General features: G+C 43.3%; 2 protein-coding genes across 3 annotated transcripts; one reads left to right on the forward strand and one right to left on the reverse strand.

The window, feature by feature from the left end:
• The first annotated feature begins 12 nt into the window (after window positions 1-12).
• On the forward strand, window positions 13-5,633 carry arsa (arylsulfatase A). Of its 2 annotated transcripts, XM_077595984.1 has the most exons (9): window positions 13-285; window positions 1,061-1,169; window positions 1,260-1,301; window positions 1,456-1,674; window positions 2,503-2,672; window positions 2,759-2,883; window positions 3,019-3,146; window positions 3,984-4,086; window positions 4,153-5,633. In XM_077595984.1, the coding sequence occupies exons 1-9, from the start codon at window positions 59-61 to the stop codon at window positions 4,446-4,448; spliced, it is 1,419 nt and encodes a 472-aa protein (XP_077452110.1). In that variant the 5' UTR covers window positions 13-58; the 3' UTR covers window positions 4,449-5,633. The 2 variants fall into 2 exon arrangements, with proteins under 2 accessions (XP_077452110.1, XP_077452109.1); XM_077595983.1 differs by having other exon boundaries at window positions 1,061-1,301.
• mapk8ip2 (mitogen-activated protein kinase 8 interacting protein 2) lies at window positions 5,516-23,354 on the reverse strand. Its single transcript, XM_077595980.1, has 14 exons — window positions 22,970-23,354; window positions 18,752-18,857; window positions 18,026-18,238; window positions 17,866-17,932; window positions 17,281-17,415; window positions 15,505-17,206; window positions 15,225-15,433; window positions 15,039-15,114; window positions 14,228-14,400; window positions 13,206-13,315; window positions 13,009-13,131; window positions 10,982-11,052; window positions 10,796-10,894; window positions 5,516-9,235 (listed from the first exon to the last, which is right to left on the reverse strand). The coding sequence occupies exons 1-14, from the start codon at window positions 23,032-23,034 to the stop codon at window positions 9,163-9,165; spliced, it is 3,222 nt and encodes a 1,073-aa protein (XP_077452106.1). The 5' UTR covers window positions 23,035-23,354; the 3' UTR covers window positions 5,516-9,162.

Genomic DNA, 23,354 nt, shown 5'->3' on the forward strand with positions numbered 1-23,354 from the left:
GACACGCAGCGGAAAGTAAGCACGTGACTTTTAGCGATTCCGCGTCTGTCTCCGTAGAATGGACATTTCTCGCATTTGTTTTAGTTTGTTATTTTTGTTTTTGATCTGCACCCACGCTGTTTCCCCACCTAATTTCGTGCTCATTTTTGCCGATGATTTGGGTTTTGGAGACTTGGGGTGTTACGGACACCCCAGCTCGCTTACTCCGAATTTGGACCGACTTGCTGCAGGTGGGCTTCGCTTTTTGGACTTTTACAGCACGAGCCCCGTCTGCAGCCCATCTAGGTGAATAGCAAACGTTGTTATCCGTTAAGTTAAAGTACGATTGGTTATCTCAGTTACATGATAAGGGGCAATTGCGAGTTTGTTTGACATCTATGTACTTTTGTAATGTGAATTTATCTCCTGAATAACTGCAATCGCTGTCAGCCTCTTCCAGTCAAAATGAATTGTACGTCCATCGCCGTCATTGGCAATGAAACATAGAATTCACAGCCTAAATGAATTGGATGTCTATCGTTGTCTGTATCAAGCAGTGATTTAAATACTTTGACATTTAGGGAGGCAAATCAACAAGATTAGCGTGTTATTGATATGTTGTCTTTATGGAGTTGTATTTTTTTTAACAAATAATGATCGTCACTTTCCCTATCAAGGATAGGTGTATTTTAATTAATATACCATATCTAAAATTTGAATATGAATGAATGGCCATTTTATATTTTTCAAAGTTCCTGAAACTTATTATTAACAGAGTGGATTTCAATAGTACTTTCATAAAAGCCCTTTTGTTTGAAAAAAAAATGGGGTGTCATAATACATTACTGTATTTTAATTTTGTGTATGCCGTCTATAGCAGCAAAACATGACAAGTTAACTTATTAACTCTTTGGCTGCCATTGATATTGATAGACATCTGCCGGTTAAAATGGATTGGACATCTACTATTGGCAGTTCCATGTATATTTCAACATTGTGATGTATTTTGCCCTGGTCTCCAGCATATTTTCCCGCAACGTTAGATGATGTCACGTCATTCTTTTTCTCGTTTTCCGCGCAGGGCGTCATTGCTGACGGGGCGCTACCAGACCCGTTCAGGCATCTACCCCGGAGTACTGTACCCAGGTTCCGTTGGCGGTCTCCCCCTGAATGAGACCACCGTCGCCGAGGTGCTGAAGCCACTAGGCTACGCTACGGCCGCCGTGGGCAAGTGGCACCTGGGACTCGGGCCCAACGGAACGTTCCTCCCCACCAATCAGGGCTTCGACCAGTTCCTGGGAATTCCATACTCGCACGACATGGTCAGTGTTGTCCAAAGCATGGCTAACAATGTAACTGACAGTCTCAAACGGGCTATATATATAAAATGGGGCAAATATGTGTAGTTTGCCATCAATTGTTGGCGTTTTCACACTTAAAAAGATGTGATTAGATATTGAACCGCTGCCATTTTAGGGTCCTTGTCACAACTTGACATGCTTCCCCCCGGACATCAAGTGCTTCGGTTCTTGCGACGTGGGCACCGTGCTGGTCCCACTCATGCACAACCAAGTCATCAAAGAGCAGCCTGTCAACTTCCTGGAGCTGGAGCAAATCTACAGCGACTTTTCAACTAGCTTTATCGCCACCTCTGCTAAAAAGAAACAACCTTTCTTCCTCTACTATCCTTCTCACGTAAGCAGCCGACGACTCGGGGAGGTTTTTGTCAAATTTAGCTTATTAGAAATAACACTCTAAAGTAGATTTTTTTTCCCTAGGATTTGAGTCATTGTCTCCCATTGACTGCGATGCATGTCATAAATAAGTGACCACAATTATACAGGAAAGGGCCAAGTAATTGAGATGTCTCTTCAAAACTCGCAAATAAAACGTTGATTACTTTTGAGGATTTTTGAGGGCGGCGAAAACTAAGAAAAACCCTTAAAATTTTGTGAGAACTGAGTGAATGAGAAAAGAAAATATGAAAAAGCTAGCTAACTATCTTAATGTTGATTGTCAACGTTCGCCTTTTCTTTGCACAACTCAGCAACTCTGTTCACTTTGTATGTAGTATTATGCATTGACTAACGGGTGATAATGCAAAGCTCCACCCCGTGCTCGTAGATATATTTTATACACGAAAGAGATGCGGCAAGACAGTGCCATGGCCACATGGCTTTCTCGCATCTCGAAAATTTTCTCGTATCTAGGGCGAATTATTTGATCAAAATTTTCATCGTAGCTCGAGCATCTCGTAGGTAGAGCTGCTCGTATGTCGAGGTACCACTGTATGCTGCTCGTTCTGGTTGTGACATCATCTTCTGTCTGGAGATTTTTTAGTGGGCGGGCCAAGGCAGCTAAAAATGAATACATATTGAGATCTAATTTTGACAGATTTGTGTCAGAAATACAGGTGTAGTATATGGCATATATAGCATAGCATCTTTTGGATAAATAGGTTTCAAAAAATTAAAAAAACATAATATGAGATCCTAAAGAGTTTTTTGGTTTGTCTCACACTAGCACACCCACTACCCCCAATTCGCTGGTCCAGGAGCTGCCGGGAAGACATCAAGAGGCCCGTTTGGAGACTCTTTGCTGGAATTTGACAGCACTGTCGGGAAGCTACTTGCCAGCTTGGAAGCTAGCGGCGTCATCAACAACACGCTGGTTTTCTTCACGTCAGACAACGGGTAAGATCCAATCCAAACTCATATTTCATCGTTAACGCACCGTTCAGCGTTGAATCACCTTTCCACTGACTTCCTGTTTGTGGCAGGCCTTCGCTGATTCGCCTGTCCCGCGGTGGCAACGCGGGGGTGTTGAGATGCGGAAAAGGAACCACGTACGAAGGCGGGATGAGGGAACCCGCCATCGCATACTGGCCCGGCACCATCAAGCCAGGTGAGTTTTCACTTTCAGTTGGCTCGTCAGTCAACTGTAAGTGAGTAAGACATGCAAGACAAGTGAAAATAGCAACGTCCAACAATGTATTATATTGTTTCGTATCAATTAGGGTTTTTTTTTTGTGTTGTTTAGGTGTGACTCGTGAGCTCGCTAGCACTTTGGATATCCTGCCCACTATCGCTCGGCTTGCAGGCGCTAGCTTGCCCCACGTGGTGCTCGATGGTGTTGACATGATTGAAATGCTTCTGAACCATGGAAAGGTAAGTCAACAAAGCTAATCTTATTTTAAAAAAAAAAGGAAAGCCACCAACACAAGGAAAATTGTGATTATTTTTTAAAAATGGGGGGAAAAATAGTTCTCATGATTTATTTTTCAGGAAAATACTTTGAAGAATTGAACTATGTTCGCCCGATAACCTGAAAAAGTGCAATTCAATTTCTTGTGTATAAATAACCGCAGCTAATTAACTCATTCACTGCCATTAACAGTAATAGACATCAAATATATATGAACCGGGCTGGCCGCCATTGTTTCAGTGTCATTGTCGGCGATAGTCGTCCAATCTATTTTGCAATTGGATGACCATTCTGGAATACATCGCAAGTTTGGGGAAAACTATTCCAGAATACATATACTACACCAAGGGTGTCAGACTCGGGTTGGTTCGCGGGCCGCTTTAACGTCAACTTGATTTCACGTGGGCTGGACCATTTTAGATATAATATTTTGATTTTTTTTTTTTTATAAATGGATTAAAAGAACTGGATTAAAAGCCCTGAATATTCCGTTTTTATAGATCTAAAACAATGTTTATTTTAGCTTTTTTATATACTTTTAGATTTTACAAAATGATTTTTGAACTAAAAACACAGAAAAAATGGATTAAAAATTACAATTATTGATTTAAAAGGGGGAAAATCAGGAAATTTAATATACATCTATACTCTTCATTTTAATTTGATCCTAAAACAGAAAGTCGGCACTCATTATTTACTTCGTTGGGCCACACAAAATGATGCGGCGGACCAGATTTGGCCCCCGGGCCGCCACTTTGACACGTGTGTACTACACTATGAAAATGTCCTGTTTTTTCCAGAGCAAAAGGGAAGCCATGATGTTCTACCCTTACAATCCCAGTGAAAAACTGGGTCTATTTGCTCTCCGACTTGGAAAGTACAAAGCTCATTTTTACACACGAGGTGAATGTCGCTAATGCAAAATCTTCATTCAGACGAGTCAGTCACTCATAACGGGCTTGTGTGTAGGTTCCACGCTCAGCAGCGGCACCCCCGACTTCGAGTGTTCGGCCTTGTCCGTCCTGACACCTCACGACCCGCCGCTGCTCTTCGACTTGGAGGCGGACCCGTCGGAGCACTTCCCGCTTGCGGCGGAGGAGCGCCCGGACGTCCCGGCACTCCTGGAGAGGATCGATAAAGTCAAGGCGGAATTCGAGGCCTCCATGGTGTTCGGGGAGAGTCAAATCGGGAAAGGAAGCGACCCGCGCTTGGAGCCTTGCTGCAGTCCGCAATGCATGCCCAAGCCTCGTTGCTGTCGCTGTTGACAGGTACAAGAGTACAAATGTTTTGATGGTGGTGGTAAACGTCCAATCCATTAGAAGTGGGAGGCAGACAAGATCGATCCATTCTTTTAGTATTTAAAAAGCCTTAAACTTTACGAGTTGAAACTTGAAAGAACCTTGCACTAGTAGACGTCCAATCCATTTGAGTTCCAAGGTTTGGCAGCAAATGATCAAATGTTCTTTAGCTGCCAGCCCTTCCAAAAATGGTACTCGGTCGTTTGGTCGCCGGTCTTTTGGTCGCCCGGAAGGTTATTGATAATTACCATTTAAATCGTTGCTCAAATTCCCTAAATACAAACTGCGAATTACTATTTAGTCATACTTAATGCCCTAGTAATTATTAGGCTAAAGAAAAGCTCCAAATTTCCCGGAAGGTTATTTTTTTTTGTTGGAGAACTTGTTAAGACCCTGACTGACATAGCTTCTTAAAGGGACAACACATGTACATACAAACTCTTCTACACTCACACGCCGGCTCAGTGAAACTGCTCATGGCCATTGTTGGCTTTCATTGATGCGTAGACCGTGTTGTTTTACCTTGTTTTGTCGCCGGTCTTTTGGTCGCCCGTTGTCGCGGTCGGGGCGACCAAAAGACGGCGCCCAAAAGACGGCGCCCAAAAGACGGCGCCCAAAAGACGGCGCCCAAAAGACCGCGACCAAAAGTCCGGCGACCAAAGGACAGCGACCAAAAGACCGGCGACCAAACGACCGCACACGTTCAAAAATACATCTCAGTTGTTTCATGATCCCTTTATTCGCTCATGAGTTATTTCGAACACAAATACACAAACACATAGGACCAAATACATGAAACTCTAGATTCTCACCATCCACCAGGTCTTGATAACACGCCAACTTTGAAGGTTATTTATCTGTTTGTCCTTTTAAAAAAATATTCACGCTGTGGCTGTATGCATTTGTGTTGTGGCTATTTGCATTCGCGTTGTGGCTATTTGCATTTGTGCTTATTTTTGCAAGGCGTTAGGACTACGCACAAACTAATGGCGAACATTCTCCGTGCTATGTTGAGAAAAAAAAATGACAAGCAATTATTTCAGACATCAAGCATATATTTTATTTGTAAGACCAAATTCATGACAAGGCGAATTCCCTTTTTTCCCCCTCCCTGGAATTTTACAAGTAAAAGATATGTTGCTCAGTCACATACTGCGCTTGCGCTGCGTGTGTTCCTCTAAAGCACGTAGTATACACAAACATCCTAGCCAATTAGCAACACGCGACGCATCTCCGTTTCCGACACAGTTGGCCGCTCACAGCGTCGTCTCCTAAAAGTAATGCCGAGAAACGAATGTCCAAACGGCCAATTATTGCCCATCGCGTACATCACGGGTGTCAAACGAACGGCCCGGGGGCCAGATCCAGTCCGCCGCATTGTTTTGTGTGGCCCGCCAAGTAAATTGTGTGCATCAACTCAAAATAAAGAACAAAATACGTTAAAAAAACTTTAAAAAATATGGGAAATATTTTCTGTTTCTCTTTTTGATTGAATTAAATCCCCAAATTAAAAACCAAATAAAACGAGAATGATTCCCTGATTCTTTTAGTTGTTGTTTTTTAATTGAAATATATGTCAACCAACAAAAGACGAAAAAGAATATGTAAATATTTTAATTTAAAAAGAAAACAAAAAAATAGAATTGTAATTTTTTTCCCCACAATTTCTTTAAAGGAAATAAATAAAATACACATTTTAAATTAAATGCTACTAGGAGATTCAAAACAGTGGATTTGGAAAGTTCTGAAGTCAACAATGTCTCGAAATCAGGGGTGTCCAAACACAGTGTTTATTGATACAAAGCAAATTATGAAAATGTCATTGAATATGGCCTACAAAAAAAGCAGCGATCAAACAATTACCAAAATGTCATTCTCATCCATCCATTAACTATTTTAGTTAGTCTCCATAAAGCGAGTGACCTTTTGAGCCCTCCCTCTATTCGGTTTAAAAATGTCTTTTTGTAGTTGGACAACCATTGTGGAATGGTCAGGTTTTTTCCAGACTAAGATATCATTCCTAATCTGTCGTCGACATCCGTCAGTAGCAGCCAATGACAAAATTCCATTCTCGTCTGTCCACTAACAAACCCTATATTAATTTTAATTTGGCCTTTAAAACCTATGATTTTTCTGAAAGCGGCCGTTGGAGAAAAAAGTTTGGACACCCCTGCCTCTAAATGCTTTATTTGCTCATCCAAATAGCTCCACTTTCAATCATGAATTGCAACCAATTGAGAGGAAAAAAAACTTAACTACAACATGGCCCCCAATTTAAAGGAGTTTGGCGCCCCCGATGTACGCGAATGTGTTTTTCATTCTTTTCAAAGTTGGACAACAGACGAGAAAAAGGACACAGTACTACTTGGGAGTCTCTATGATTATATACACCAGCTAAAGGACAACGTCATGATGAAAGATTTAAGCCCAGCCTGCATTTTTTTTTTGCCCCATTTTCACAAATCCTCCAAGTCCTTCCAACCCCTTCTTGAATATGAACCGGTAAATACGCTACTTGAAGATTATATGACGGATGCGAGAAAGCGAGAAATCAAATGCGGAAACGTGTGGGGATTGCGGTCCGTTTACGGCGTGACGGAACAGTCGTTGAAATAAAAACCATGGCTTTTCGTTGGGCGTCTTGGCTGGATTACAAACGAGAAACCAATGATTGTGTCACAACTAATGTTGCGTTCGTACATTTTTTTTCTTGTTGTAAAATTCCTTTTTTAACCCGTGTCGTGTTCATTTTTCAGGAACAAACAAAAAGCGGAAAAAAAAGCATTCAATATAAGAAAAAAAAATTCAAACTTCAACGAAAAGAAGTCAAAAAAAGTAATTTAACTCTTCCGGTGCCATTGACGATGATAGACGTCGAGAATTTGGCTTTTTTTCTGTCCTTTTGCTGTGGATTTCAATTGAGTTTGTCACTGGTAGGCGTCCAATCCATTTGAACTGTGAGTACTTTTTTCCTCCTGGTTCAAATGGATTGGATGTCTATAGCCATCAATGGGAGCCAATCAGTGAAATGCTTATCTTTTTTGTTGTATTTTGAAGAAAAAAACAACTGGGGTTTTATAAAACAATGAGTAAAAAAAAATACATTTTTCCGTGTATTACGACATCTTGTACATCATTGCAATGGGGCTCCGATTACCCAAACTCTTTTGGTTAACTGTTCGACCGCCATTGACGGTGACAGACGAATCCGACTTGCTCTAAAAGTTACATTTGTTTGTTTCGATGAACTCATTAGCTACCATTGACGGAGATATGGAAATGTCCAATCCGCGTTGACTGGAAGGCCTATCAGACATTCTATATTTAAACGAGTGTACATTGCTAACATGTACCACACTGTCAAAGTTGTAAAGACCATGGTCCATGACAGACTGGTTCCAGTGCTAGCTAAAGTATTACTCCTCGCTATTGACATTGCCTATGATTGACTATAAGTGGTCAAAATGGACTATCGCCACTATTGTTAGATAAACTCTTACTACAGTAATCCCTCAAATATCGCGGTTAATGGGGATCAGACATGGTCGCCATAATCGAAAAACCGCGAAGTAGGGTCACCCCTGTTTAAAAAAATAAAAATAAAATAAAATTTCTACAGTCCTAGTAGCAAGAGTGGCTTCTGGTTATGAGTTTCAGCATGGATTTTCACATTTTTATTAACTTAAAAAAATAAAAATAAACCTTTTTTTCTTGGATTTTCACTTTGTTTTAACATAAAAATTAAAATTACAAAATTAAAAATTAAAAAATTAAATTTTCCCCAGAAAAAAATCTGCAATGTAGTGAAGCTGTGAAAGTTGAACCGCGAAATGGCGAGGGATTACTGTATTCGTTTGCATGTTCCATACTGTAAAATTTGCAAAAACCACGGTCCATGACAGACTTTTACCAGTCGAAATCAATGTTAGCTCAAGTATCACTCATGGCTAACATGTACCGCTCTGTAAAAATGAACAAGGCATCGTCTATGACGGCCTGTTCGCAGTCCACATCGTTCGGATGACAATCGCTATCAACGTTAGCAAAAGTTTTACTCATCGCTAACATGCGCCGCACTGTAAAATTTGCAAAGAGCATTGTCGGTGCTGGCTTTTGAGCAGGCAAAATGGATTATAACCATCAACGTTAACTAAAATATCACTCATCGCTAACATGACAGACTTTTAAACCCAGTCCAAATGGATTACACGTTTATCATCGTCAACGGCGGCGAAGGATTGAAAGATATTGACGTCACCTTGAACGTGAACGAGGCGCTTCTACGTCTGCACGTCTACTCCCTATACATCTATTTACAGCACGCGGACGCCACGGTCACGGAGGTCGAGTCGCTCCGCCGCCGCCCGCTGCCGGCCGACCACCGGTAGAAACCCAAGCGGCGCCAAAACAAATACATATTTACAAACCCGGTCAAGCCGCTCGCCCGTCTTTTCCTGAATACGTGTGGCTGTGCGCGGTAAATCCTACGAGCCATGCATTGGGAGAGTGAACGGTTGTTGGCTAGTAGGTAGGTAGATAGTAGGTAGCTATGTCTCATAGAAAATTCTCAAACATAGCCCGTCGGGAATAAGATGTCGAAGTGAAGATCTCAGGGGAGCAAGAAGGAGAAGAGGACCTCTGAGGGCAAGAGTGCATGAGCAAACATGGCCATGAACGCGCCTCATTCCAGGTAGATGTCCTCGGTGGGGCAGGCGTACTCCACGTGTTCTTGGTAGTATTCCTGGAAGGCCCGACTAAGTGAAGAACAAAAGGAAAAAGACAATCCGGTATTTGTGCTGAGACCAAGCTGAAATGTTATGCAAATATTTCACTGTGTGCAATATAAATTGGCTGCTATTGACTTTTTGCAATTATGGATATATGTCCTTTGGAAATCCCTCGATTATTGCGGTTAAAGTAGAGCAGACATGGCCGCGATAAACGAAAAACTGCGTCACCCCTATTTTTTTTTTTTTTTATTTCTTTTTTTTTTTTTAAAGTTCATAATGTGAAATTCCACGCTGAAACTCGCAAGCAGAAGCCACTCCCCTGTCCTCTGCTTGCTACTAGGACTCAGCACTGAAGTAAAAAAATATATATTATTATTATTACCGTATTCTCACGACTATATGGCGCATCGCATTTTAAGCCGCAGTATTAGTAACGAGTGCTATTTCTGTATTTGACACACACAAAGGACGCACCGATTTTAAAGACACAGGCAGGCATGGCAAAACATACACCAGCTTTAAAAATGGCAACGTAAGCAAAACTGAGTTCGGTTGTACTTTATTTAGCCATTTTACAACTTACTCACGTCATCATCACCCACAAATCCATCAAGGTCCTCATTTTCTGTGTCCAAATTGAACAATTGTCCAAATGAGTCATCGAAAACGCTGAGTTTTATACGTTCGTCCAGGTGGCCACAATCCATTCGCAAATAGTAGCTAGCGTAACTAGCCCGACGCTGCCTGCCACCGTTCGTAAAGCTGTGTTGATGTCGATGTCCAGGCCACAATTCATTCGCAAATAGTAGCTAGCTAGCTGGCAAGCACCAAATTAGTGTGCTCGCCGTCATACTGGGCATATTGACAAAAGAACTATATATCCCAGCAGTCACTGCACAGTACTTTTTCTACGGGGAAAATAGTAGAGTCGGGGGCTGCTTGCCGTAGTTGTGAGAGCTGTAGAGGATGGTGTACCCTATCGACTGTTTTATTTAATTTTATCGTGATAACAATTTTAGTATTGGTCCATATATAAAGCGCACTGGATTATAAGGGGCCCTGTCTATTTTGGAGAAAATTTAAGATTTTTAAGTGCGCCTTATAATCGTGATAATACGGTATTTTGTTATTTTGCTTCAGTGCTGAGTCCGAGTTCCAAGCAGAGTATATGGGAGTGGCTTCCGCTTGCGAGTTTCAGCATGGATTTTCACATTTTTATGAACCAACACAAAAAAATTTAATAAAAAAAAAATTCCTCAGAAAAAAAATCTGCGATGTCGTGAAGCCGCGATATTCGAGGGATTACTGTATAAAACTTTATTGCACGTCAAAAATGGAGATGCTTCTTTTTTTCGATACAAATGTTAAAATTAATAAGAATACCGAAATGATGTTAGGAAAAAAAGTAATTTTACAAAGAGAATATTTGGTGGAAAAAATGATTTAAAACTTAAATGTAATGGGCTAAAAAAAAAAAGAAGTTGATTCGTATAAATATGACACCTATTTTGACACTATATGGAGTAAAGTAAAGATGGAAAGGGAAATCGTATGAACAAATTCTCGTGGAAATCGGGAACTCACCCAACGCATTCTGCTACTGGCCGCATGGACTCTTGGGAGACAAAGACGTGACACGCAAACCTGCTCAGCGTGGGGTGCTTGGTGATGAAGCCAAAGTAGCTGCGGCGAAGGAGCGGAAAAAAACAAGAAGAAAAAAAAATCTGATCAGTCAGGCCTCGGCCCCGGCGGCGACCCATCCCTTCTTACCAGTTGTTCCTCGGGTGACAACCGCAGAAAGAAATGTTCTTCATCTGAAAGAAGTGGCTGCATCTGTCAAACTGAGGACACACAAAGACAGCCTTCCTATATTAAACTGCATTTATCACTTGTTCAGTTGACAACTCTGAAATTGAAGCTCCATTTTTATGACCGTTTCGTCCGATAAGCGTCTTCTCTGCCGTCGTGAATTTCTTTTATTATCACTATGCGGCGCCGGGTTTCTATTTTACATGAGCCAAAGCTCACCGCAAGAAGAGCAGGACGTCTGTTGTTTTTGTAAAAATGTTTTTTTTTGTTCCCTATCTATACGGCCAGATGAATGAACCCTTCGAGCAGTGTGACAAATGTCATCACTATTGGAAGTGATAGGCATTTGCTACCAGCCTCTCATTTCTGGGTGACCAATTTTGCGTCACACTAGATATATTTTTTCATGTACAGTGGTACCTCGAGATACGAGCTTCATTCGTTCCGGGACTGAGCTCGTATGTCGATTTACTCGTAACTCAAATGAACGTTTCCCATAGGAATGAACTAAAAGCGAATTAATTCGTTCCAACCCTCTGAAAAAAAACACCAAAAACAGGATACAGTGGTACCGTGTGCGGTCGTTTGGTCACCAGTCTTTTGGTCGCCGTCTTTTGGTCGCCGGTCTTTTGGTCGCCCGGACCCAAAAAACGTGCGACCAAAAGACCAGCGACAAAACAAGGTAAAACAACACGGTGTACGCATCAATAAAAGCCAACATGAAACAACTGAGATGTATTTTTGAACGTGTGCGGTCGTTTGGTCGCCGGTCGTTTGGTCGCCGGTCTTTTGGTCGCCGTCTTTTGGTCGCCGGACTTTTTGTCGCCGTCTTTTGGTCGCCCCGACCGCGACAACGGGCGACCAAAAGACCGGCGACAAAACAAGGTAAAACAACACGGTCTACGCATCAATAAAAGCCAACAATGGCCATGAGCAGTTACACTGAGCCGACGTGTGAGTGTTTAAGAGTTTGTATGTACATGCGTTGTCCCTTTAAGAAGCTACGTCAGTCAGGATCTTAACAAAACACAATAAAAAGTCTGGGAAACTTGGAGCTTTTCTTCAGCCTAATAATTACTAGGGCATTAAGTATGACTAAATAATAATTCGCAGTTTGTATTTAGGGAATTTGAGCAACGATTTAAATGGTAATTATCAATAACCTTCCGAGCGACCAAAAGACCGGCGACCAAACGACCGAGTACCCAGTGGTACCTCGACCTCGATCTTTTTTTGCCGCATCTCTTTCGTGTATAAGAGATATCTACGAGCACTGAACGATTTATTCAGACAAGTTTCTGCGAGCATCGACCAGGAAACGCACAACGCGCATGCGCGGGCAAAAAGAGGGCTTTCTGGGTAATGAAGTATACTCGTGCACACAACACTAATAGGAAATGGTACCCTTTCTCAGAATAAAATTTCATTACCCACAATCAATACGTGGGTAGACTGTTATTCCTTCCTTAGCCTGTTAGCTCCTGCCATCGCTCATTCAAGACTACTTCTCGTCGGCAAGTGGTCGTGCGTTATCCTATTGTGAGGACATTTGTGTGCATCATTTTGGGAATATTTTCAAGGGAATACAACAGCAAAAAGCCCATCGATAGTGAACGTGAGGGCGGAGGCGTGGCAAAGCGCCAACCCGGAAAACCAAGGTAACAAAAGATTACAACAAAAATAGAATTCAGTTTTGTGTAAAGTTACATTAAACGTATGTTTGATTGTGTCTGTATATATTAATCGAAGTTAATTTAAATTTGTTTGTTGCGTTACGAGTGCGTTGTCGTGGAAAGTCCCCCCGAAAACAGAGACATTACACGGGGGAGTTGCGACCAGAAAGACGCGTCCGCTGTATGCTCGTATATCAAAATTTGTCTCGTATCTCAAGATAAATATTTGCCCGAAATTTTGCTCGTATCTCAAATTGCATTCATTAAAGAGCACGTAACTAGTAAAGAAATCTCTCATTTTGGAGGTCTCCTTACCTCATCCGGGCAATCGTATTCATCCTCCAAACTCATGATCAGCTTCACGCCTTGCAAGCTGATCTCCAGCTCGCACAGGGACGGCGGGCGCACATGCACGGTCCGCTTCCTGGACAGCGCAATCTGACCCGCGGGAGTCAGCGAAAAATACAACGTCGTGAAACGTGACCTGAAAAACGAGCGTCATTTTAGCTCACCTTCTGCATGGCGGCGCAAAGAATTCCGTTGCCTTGGTGTTGAGGAACTTCCACCGAACCCAAGAACTGCACGTCAAACGTCTCTATCCATGCCGGGTTACGTTTCATGGCTGCAAAAATGTTTTAAAAAAATTAAAAGTAGCGTCGCAACAATTCGATCGAGTCATTGGATGAGAAAAAAACTAACATTCAATTTTGCCGCTTCCATAATTTGTTCAATTAGAGTGCCGTCGTCGTGGTTTGTTTTGAAAGTGTTGTATTTTGTGTTATTGTAATTGGCTGGCAACCAATTGAGGGTGGCTTTCAATTTCTTTCCTCGTACATATAATCCTTTTTTATGATATCATTTACGATCAGGTATTTGAAACTCATTTTCACACGCATTTATTGCTCCTGTCAAATGAAATTCTGTAGACCACATGTGTCAAAGTGGCGGCCCGGGGGCCAAATCTGGCCCGCCCCCTCATTTTGTGTGGCCCGGGAAAGTAAATCATGAGTGGCGACTTTCTGTTTTAGGATCAAATTAAAATGAAGAGTATAGATGTATATTAAATTTCCTGATTTTCCCCCTTTTAAATCAATAATTGTAATTTTTTAATCCATTTTTTTCTGTTTTTAGTTCAAAAAATCACTTTGTAAAATCTAAAAATATATATTAAAAAAGCTAAAATAAACATTGTTTTAGATTTATTAAAAAAATGAATATTCAGGGATTTTAATCCATTTATTTAAAAAAATCTAAATATTGTATCTAAAATGGTCCGGCCCACGTGAAATCAAGTTGACGTTAAAGCGGCCCGCGGACCAACCCGAGTCTGACACCCTTGCTGTAGACGAAGCACTCAGTTAGTTTAGCATTAGCATTTATTGCCCTTTGAAAAGTTAAATGTCGACGTCAAAACAAACATTTTCTTTGTTTTACACCTCCTCAAAATTGCAAATTCAACGACTTATTAATCAATTACTTTAATAATCACAAGCACACATTGATCTGGGTACCCTGGGGGAAAAAACCGACTCACCCGACAACTCCTTGGAGTGACCGATGACCTCGTGGGCGTAGAATGCGGGGAAGATTCCACGTTCTCCCGTGCGCATGTTGTAACCTCGGTACCAGTAGTCGTCTTCCTCCTCCTCCACGTACAGAGGGTCGTCCACATCCAGCTCCAGTTCATCTGCGTGCCTGGGGATGAACCTGCAGGGATTAAGGATTAGGACAATACAATTTACAATTAGGGGTGGGGACTTCTGCATACCATTTGCTAGGTTTGTCCTGTAAAAAAATTTTGGGATACAATGGTACCTCTACTTACAAATTATTCCCTTCCATAAGTGGTTTTGTAACTTGAATTTTTCGTAAGTAAAGATGCGTTTGATATGTAAAAGTCTTAATCCGTTCCAATATGACCACTAAACCCTTTAAAAATGATCACAGTTTACAGTTTTGAATAAAATAGGCGAGAAAAGCACAAAGAAAGAGAACCGAGAAAAGAAAAGGATTTCTTAAATCCTGATAACAATCATATCCAAAATCATTTTCTATTGTTGTTGAAGGGCGAGTGAAGTCAAAGTTTAGCAATTGACAAAACACGCACGTAAACACACAACTTACTAACAACTCTAAAATTTAAAAAAAAACGGAACTTTCTCCAGGCCTATGATGGAAAAATTAGGACTTAAAGTTGTTATAAACACACTTTAAAAAAACTCAAGCTTCAAGAGGATGTTTGACTTTTTGACATTTTTCGTATCCTGAAACAAAACGTTCCCATTGTGAACCTTCGTCACCCCCAATATCGTTTCCCCCCCCCCCATCCCCTCCATGTATCTCACCTGTACACCGCCCTGTGGGTCTGGTCCCTCTCCTCCCCGTTGACGGTGCAGGAGAAAAGTCCAAATGATTCGGTACCTAATGGCAGAAAGAAAAGGTCCCTCTGTGCAAAGCAATCCCGTAATGGCAAACTGGCAAAACGACAAAGCGCTGGAAAAGACCGCCGGCGTCGCTCGCCTCGGACTCACTGGACGAACGAGACGTGCCGTTGACGAAGACGTTGAGAAACTTCTTGGAAAAGGGGAGGTCGGCCTCGGGGGAGGAGTCTTCGGAAGAACTGAGGAGTTCCGGTCCCGCCCCTTCGTCGTGGAAGCAATAGTCCGCCTTGCCCGTCTCCAAAGGCTCTTCGTCGCATATCGTGGAGAGCTCGCTGCCTTCGCTCAGGACGGATGTGCACCTGAACGCACCAACGATCATTTTGCTATCAACAACTGCTTTGGCCAGAATCGGGAGTCAAAAACCACAAACCTTCTCAGGCTGACTAGTTCCAGAGTTGTGTTCTCGTCGACCACCAGCGTGTATTTCATCGAGTCGTAGGCCAGTCCGTCATCTTCGTTGGGTTGCTCGGGAGGCGGGGCTTTCTCAGAGGGCTCGGGACGGCCCACCGACCTCGCCGTCTGTAAATCGGCGCCCCCGTAGTAGTCGTCCAAGAAGGGGCACGCGTCCACTCGCTCGTCTTCGTCGTCGTCCGTGGAGTAAGTCAGGTCGAAGCAACGATTTGTCTGGGCGGTGGGGATGTCCAGCGTCAGGCCGTGTTTGACCTCGGCGATCCGTTCCAGGGACGCGCTGGAGCGACTGGTCGTCCTGGCCTCGCTCTCGCTCTGGCTGGGCGACTCCGTCCCCCAGTCCAACGTTGTCAAGTCGTTATGGGGCGCCCCGTTTCTCACCAGTCTTTTGCCGTACTCGGACCTGTCGGAAGATCCGGACATCTCGTTTCCGTCGGCCTTGGCTCTCCCGCCGTCCTTTACCGGGTCCTCATCGGCGAAAGCGTCCCCGTCGCCGATTTCCGAGGATGGCGAGATGGTGTCCGAAACGGACACTTCCCTCTTGAAGCAGTCTTCGGGACAGCTGATCGGGTACGAGCCTTCCGAGATCATCCTGTTGACCAAGTTGCTGAGCAGCCAGGGCGAGTCCGAGTTTTCGCTCAGGTCGTCCTCGCTCTCCGAATCGGAATCCCCTTCGCTGGTTTCGTCGTAATCGTCCATGGGGGGCCCCGGCCGGGCTCCCACGGGGAGGTAGAAGGAGGGTTTGAAGCACTCCAGGCCGTGGTCGGGTTCGATCTTCAGAACCATCTGTCCGGAGGAACCGTCATCGCAACGTTGGGGAGGGAGTGTCTCGTCCGGGTCGGCCAGGTGCTCGTCGGACGGCTCCACGTCCCGGAAGGACCGGTAGGACCGGAGGGTTGGAGAAGGCAGAGGCGACGGAGAGCCCCCTTTGGGCCGGCCCAAAAAGAGAGACGCCTTAAGTCCGGCGATCCCGCCGTCTCGCTCCAACTCCGTGTCCAGGTCCAGTTCCTGGTCCGACGTGGGCGAGCTGGCCTCCTCGATGGAGTTGGTCAGGTGCGAAGAACGTCCGCTGCTGCTGTCGTCGCTGGTCAGGTCCAGCTCCGTTTCCGAGATGGACGAGATCATGTTGGAGCGCGGCGGACCCTCGCGGGGAAACTCGCCGTCCGCCTCGGAGTCGGAACCGGGGGAGCTCAGTTCCTTGTCCGGGTCGGAGGTGGCGTAACTTGGCCGATTCATGTCTGCGATCCCGGGATCGGACGACGGGGAGTGGGAGTCGTGGCCCCCCGGGGCATCCCGACTTGCCAGCTTCTCCGAGCGAGCCGAGAAGAGAGCCGGCTCGTAGGGTTCGATGCACGGAAATTCCTCGTAGCGGGACGGGTCTTCCTCGCCCGCCGTTTCGTACGTCTCGTCCCGGGCCGGCGACGATCCCAAGTCCTCGTCCGGCTCGTCGTCGGACGAGGGCGGGTCGCCCGGACGGGGCCCGCCGTCGCCCGAGGCGTATGGGTCCTCCAGGCGCTCGCGCCCATTGATGAGATCCCGATCCACTTCCGTGTCCGAACACTGGGAGCGCTCGTCTGCGGAAGGGACTCGTGTAGGGTGCGCGGGAGGGTCGGCCTTCGGTTGGACGACATCGCCGGCGCGGGACTTGGGTTGATCCAACGACCCTGGAAGTATAAGACCCGCGGAGAAAGATCATTTGCACGTAATTGGGGCAGGCCTCGCTTTGGTTTGGCGTTACCGTATTCAAGCCTTTCCCGCCTGTTGCCCTCCACGTCGCAGAGGAGGGGGCTGCGGGGGGAATGGGGGCCTCGACTCTGGGAGCTCGGACTCTGGCTAATGTCCTCCGGGCGGGTGCTGATTGGCGTCGTGCTTCCTGGATGAGGAACACGAGTCGGATGGTGAAGCTTGAGTTCGGCCTATATTGTGTTGGGCTTGTTGGCTTAAACCAGGGGCGGGGCCAAGTCCGGTCCTTGAGAGCCCCTATCCGCTCTTTTTCCCGGTACTCGGTCGTTTGGTCGCCGGTCTTTTGGTCGCCCGGAAGGTTATTGATAATTACCATTTAAATCGTTGCTCAAATTCCCTAAATACAAACTGAATTATTATTTAGTCATACTTAATGCCCTATTAATTATTAGGCTGAAGAAAAGCTCCAAATTTCCCGTACTTTTATTGTGTTTTGTCGGAGAACTTGTTAAGACCCTGACTGAGCGGATAGGGGCTCTCGAGGACCGGACTTGACGCTGTCAAATCTTGACAACATTAGGAAACTGGATCCTTTTCGAATTTTCTTTAATCTACGCACAGCCATTTCTATTTTACTCACCCTCTGACGAAGGCTTTTGCCAGCTTTCTTTCTTTGGCGACAGGCCGCCGTTGTTGTTCAACGAATCCTAATTCCCCCAAAAATAAAAGCCGACAAAAACAGGAGACCAAAATGCAAGTCAACGGGAGCTTTTCGTGGAAGACGGTGCGGACGGACGCACCTGCGAAACGGCCGTGGTGAGGTTTAGCGTGGTGGGTCTGCTCTTCAGCGTGCCCAGGATGGGCGAGGGAGGGGGCGACGGGGACGGAGGGGCGTCGCCCTCTTCTTCCTCCTCCTCCTCTTCCTCATCGTCGATCATTTCAAACTCCTGGAAGTCGTCCTGAAAGGAGCACACCGCCTGCTGCGTCTCGTTCTTCTCCAGGATCAGGGAGTCCTTTGGGGAGGGACAGAGTCTCCGTTTTGCTTCCATTGACATTTATTCATACTTTTTATTGGCTCAGGGGTCGCCAACAAAAATGACAACCAATCGTGGTGGTTTCAAAAAGAAATGAAAGCCATCGTTGAAGTCAACTTAACAGATTTGATGTCTATTTTTACGCAAGAACAGTTACTTTATTTCAAACACGTCGGCACAGCATTTTTTTTTTGTCACTTGTCTTTTTAACCGACCGGTCAAAAGCTCTCACGTCATAATCCCGCTGATGTCCAGTTTTAAAAATGTTGCATGTTTTTCTTTTTTTTTTTTGCTGGTAATTGCACTTTTCACATTTATGGCGATATGGCTTTTAAATGTCCAAATCATATAAAATGGACACCACAAAAACACTATCTGTCCCTGCAGGTCTGAATCTATTAAGGACCATAAATGAGGTATTTCTGTACTTTTATCGTCTTAATGGGAGAGGAGTTCTCGCAAAGTCGGTCGGAAGAAAAAAAAGAAGCTAACCTTTTCGTAGGGATCCGAGTCGTAATTGAGTCCGATCCCGCAGTCGTCCGTGATTTCCGAGAGATCTTCGTCGTCGAACTCCTCCAGGCTGATGTCGTGGGAGGGCCTGGCGAGCGCAAAACATTATTCGGTCCAACGTGTCTTCGTGTACAGAATTTACAAAGATAGGGACTTCCATTTTCAGATGTCTGAAATGAGGCTACTTGCTGTTATCTGACTTTATTTGTCAAGGAAAATCATGTTGTTTTCAGATGCTTTCACATTCTAGCGGATGACAAAGTGTCTCAAAACTTTTGTCTCATTTCTGTATTCCACACTGAATCCACTAATATTTTTCTATATAGTACACCGCAAATACTATGTGTGTGTATTTTATACTGGTTGCTAAATACCAAATAACAAAACTAAAAGCGGCCCGGTGGATGAGTGGTTAGTGCCCCAAGCCTGCGTGGGTTTTCTCCGGGTACTCCAATTTCCTCCCACATTCCAAAAACATGCATGATAGGCTGATTGGACACTCTATATTGCCTCTAGGTATGAGTGTGAGCGTGAATGGTTGTTTGTCTCCTTGTGCCCTGTGATTGGCTGGCCACCGATTCAGGGTGTCCCTCGCCTCTGGCCCAAAGTCAGCTGGGATAGGCTCCAGCACCCCCCGCGACCCTAGTGAGGATAAAGGGGTTCAGAAAATGAGATGAGTCAAAGCTAAAAAGTTTGATTGAAAGACAATAGTAAGGCTTTTCACCCCTTTAGTGAAAAAAAAAACACACAAAAAAATATATATTTGAAAATACTTGTTATTAGGAGGCTCAATAAAGCAGCTGGGGACCATTTTTTTGTCAATTATTGATCGACTTTCAAAATAGTCAAAAAGTCCCAATAAGAAGAAAGTTGTGCCAAGGCCAAACAGAGTTCCTCAATTCACTAACCAACCCACCCACCCGCCGCCGGGTCACATTGGTGACTTGGGCGTCAGGATTCCAAAGTTGAAAAGTGCCCCAAACATTAGCCGCGCATTCCTCTGACGCAGCAGCTTTGCAATTGTGGGACCGGGAAATGCTGCATTGCAGTACTTGTAAGGACACGGTGTGTGTGCACGGCGCACTCTTTCTAACTTCTGCTCAATGTCACGTCGCTAATGCTAGCTAGCAGCTTTTACGGCTCAGACGTCACCTAGCGAATCAAGTTAGGTCATTTCTTTTCGGGTTTCAACGGGATGGGATCATCCCAAGTCGAGCTAACGACAATACGAATACAAGTCTGGCGTGTTAGCCTAGCCGCGTTGCCATTTTGACCCAATCAAACTCGCTCAAACTGGCTAGCTCATGTTGCCACTCGCTCCATTACTGATGTCGATATTGGTCATTTGGGGCTAACGTAAGCCAAGAAATTACTATGTTTTTACAATTCCATTTTGTCGGGCATGAATTATGACTTCGGAATTGTTATTTTTTTGTTGTTTAACCCTTACAAGGCACTCTGAACTCAATTTCTGCCATATACATACAATTTAAGGCTTTTATTGATATTTTCAATGGGAGAATTTGTTGATAAAACTTTGCTTGTTTTCAGATCTTTTCTGAGTTTTTTTAATTTTTAATTTATGGTTCTATTTTTGTGGGGGTTGCAAATTTTCACAATCTATTGTTATTTTTTTTCCAATTTGGCACAGTTTTATGCAGTTTAAAAATCATTTTGCCTTTTTTTCTACCTTGGTTTAACACAGCAAAAATGCAAATTTGAGGGTCACTTCTCGTAAATATTTGATTAATTATTCTTCTGAGGTATTTTTGGATCACTTCTTTTTCTAACACATTTAATCCATTGTTTTTTAGGACTTTTTACAGTTTTTTTTTTCAGTTTTCACAGGTTTTTTTTGCAGTTTTCGCATTTCATACTTTATTTTGATGGCGATTGACGTCCAATTTATTCGCCACTCCCAGACAGAGTTTTTTTTTTAATTGGGGCTCAAAAGTATAGTAAAAGTTGAATATTTCTCAGTTTTACAACATAAAGAACAAGCCTGGATTAATAATGAGTGTAAAACCTGCGCCCTGATGACATCATCATCTGGAGACAAGGACATGAGTGAGTCATTCAGGAAATCAATTTTACCCTTCTGTTGTCCGTCACTAATATACCCACAAAAACACACCCACCCTATGTCTGTTGTTATACTGTAATTTCATTATGAGTCAATATGATATCAATTTTATTTTTGGTTTGGTGGCGTGAGTTCAAGTCATTTAAATGAATCCGTGTCGCATAAAAACAACAGACAACTTGGCTAAAAATCACTTCGCTTGTATTGATAAAAGCTCACCAGAAAATGCATTCTAAAATATTTTTTATAAGTGAAAAGATGGTCATTTGGAAAGTCATAACGGAATTTAAAGTCTGAATTCTGAGAAATTCTGATAAGCAAGTCACAATTGAATTCTGAGATTAAAATCAAATTCTGACTTTCATGTGTTTTTTTATTTTATTTTTGCAAGATAATGCTCAACATACTTGATGGTCAGACCTCTGTGATTAAAGTCAGAATTCTGGCTTTAAACTTGGAACAATGAGAAATGATGAGAATTTTAAAAAAAATGAACAATGAGAAATGATGAGAATAATGTCCAAATTCATATTTGCAAATCATCATTCTCATATTAAAGTCAGAATTCTGACCTTAACCTGAAAATCATCATTCTCAGATTAAAGTCAGAATTCTGACCTTAATTTTAGGATAATGAGAAATTCTAAGACTAAAGGAATCATTAGGAAATTAAAATCATAATTCTCATTCGTCGTCATTCTTATATGAATTTTTTCCCACATGGTGTCGCTCTATTACCGTGTTAAGATAACAAGTAACAAAATAATGCAAAAACATATAATTAAAGCCAAAATGTTTTTAATTATTTCTATATTCATATGGACGCTATTGAAATAAACCTTGCAGGAAAAAAGAAAAAAATATCTAAGAAATTCCAATTATCTGACATGAGAACAAAACATCATTCAAACTAAAAGTCAGAAAGCTTTTACATGATTCACTGAAGAAGAAAAAAACTTAATGACTACATGATTAATTTTTTAAAAGTCTTAACTCTGGCTTCCTTTAAAGAGTTCGACAAACCAAAACCACCGTTTTAAGTTTTTCTTATGATCACGTATAACACTCAAATTTTGGATGTTGATTAAAAGCCTTCCTCCTTTTAAATCGGCTTGAAAATATCATTTAATAAATGCATTTACTGGTTGCCATTGATGGCAATGGACGCCCAATCCCTTCCAACGAGGAAAGATTGCATCAATGAAATTATAGTCTTTGATTTAATCACTAAATTAATCATCTAATGATTACAACAACAAAAAACTATAAGATGGAGTCCTTGTCCATGGTTGATTTTTAAAGTCTTAACTCAAAATCAACTAGACCACATGTGTCAAAGTGGCGGCCTGGGGGCCAAATCTGGCACGCCGCATCATTTTGTGTGGCCCGGGAAAGTAAATCATGAGTGCTGACTTTCTGATTTAGGCTCAAATTAAAATGAAGAGTATAGATGTATATTAAATTTCCTGATTTTCCCCCTTTTAAATCAATAATTGTCATTTTTTAATCCATTTTTTCTGTGTTTTTAGTTCAAAAATCATTTTGTAACATCTAAAAATCTATTTAAAAAAAAGCTAAAATAAACATTGTTTTAGATCTATAAAAAACTGAATATTCAGGGCTTTTATCCAGTTCTTTTAATCAATTTATTTTAAAAAAATCTACATATTATATCTAAAATGGTCCGGCCCACATGAAATCGAGTTGACTATAACGTGGCCAGCGAACCAACCCGAGTCTGACACCCCTGAACTAAACGAACTAGACAATTTTTAAGTGAACCACACATAACTTTGTCATATTACCACGCAAAACACTCAAATTTAGCAAATTGATTAAAAGCTTTTTTCTGGTTAAAACGACGTGAGAATGCGATTTCACAAACGACTTTACCGGCTGCCATTGACGGCGGTGGACGCCCAATCCATGTCGACCGGGAGGGGCCCTGAGGGTCGAAATGGATTGGACGTCCATCGCCGTCAATGGCCGCAAAGGGACTGACAAATGGAAGAGCCCAATTAGAATCGGGGCGTGGGCCTCCGCCAACACGCGAGGCCTAACGCCATGCGTTTCCGGCCGGATTGCGCCATTATTTTTTCCCCTTGTTTCCCCCCTACCTGCAGCCCGGAGGAGACAAGGAATGGAAGGTATTCAAGGAGAACATCTCGGCCCGGTCCGCCATCTTCTCGGAGTGGAGAGCCCGCTATGCGGTGGAGACGGTGGAGACGATCGTGGGGCGGAAACAGCAGTCCATCCACGGCACGTCGCTCGGCCGTTTTTTTTAATCCCTCTTCCGCTCCTTTTTTTCCCTCCCGAGGAGAGCAATTTTGAGGAAAAAAAATGGCAGCCGGCGCTCTAAATCATCCAAGATGCCGATTTCTCATCCAATATGTCGGAAAAACATCGCGCCCTCCCGCCCCCAAACGTCTACCGAGGATGGAGAGGATGAGGATGCTGCGGGTGACACAACGGAAGCTCGCGACCGGGCGGAGTGGCGAGGGA

The sequence above is a fragment of the Stigmatopora argus genome, chromosome 3, assembly GCF_051989625.1.
Source record: "Stigmatopora argus isolate UIUO_Sarg chromosome 3, RoL_Sarg_1.0, whole genome shotgun sequence".
NCBI classification, from domain to species: Eukaryota; Metazoa; Chordata; class Actinopteri; order Syngnathiformes; family Syngnathidae; genus Stigmatopora; species Stigmatopora argus.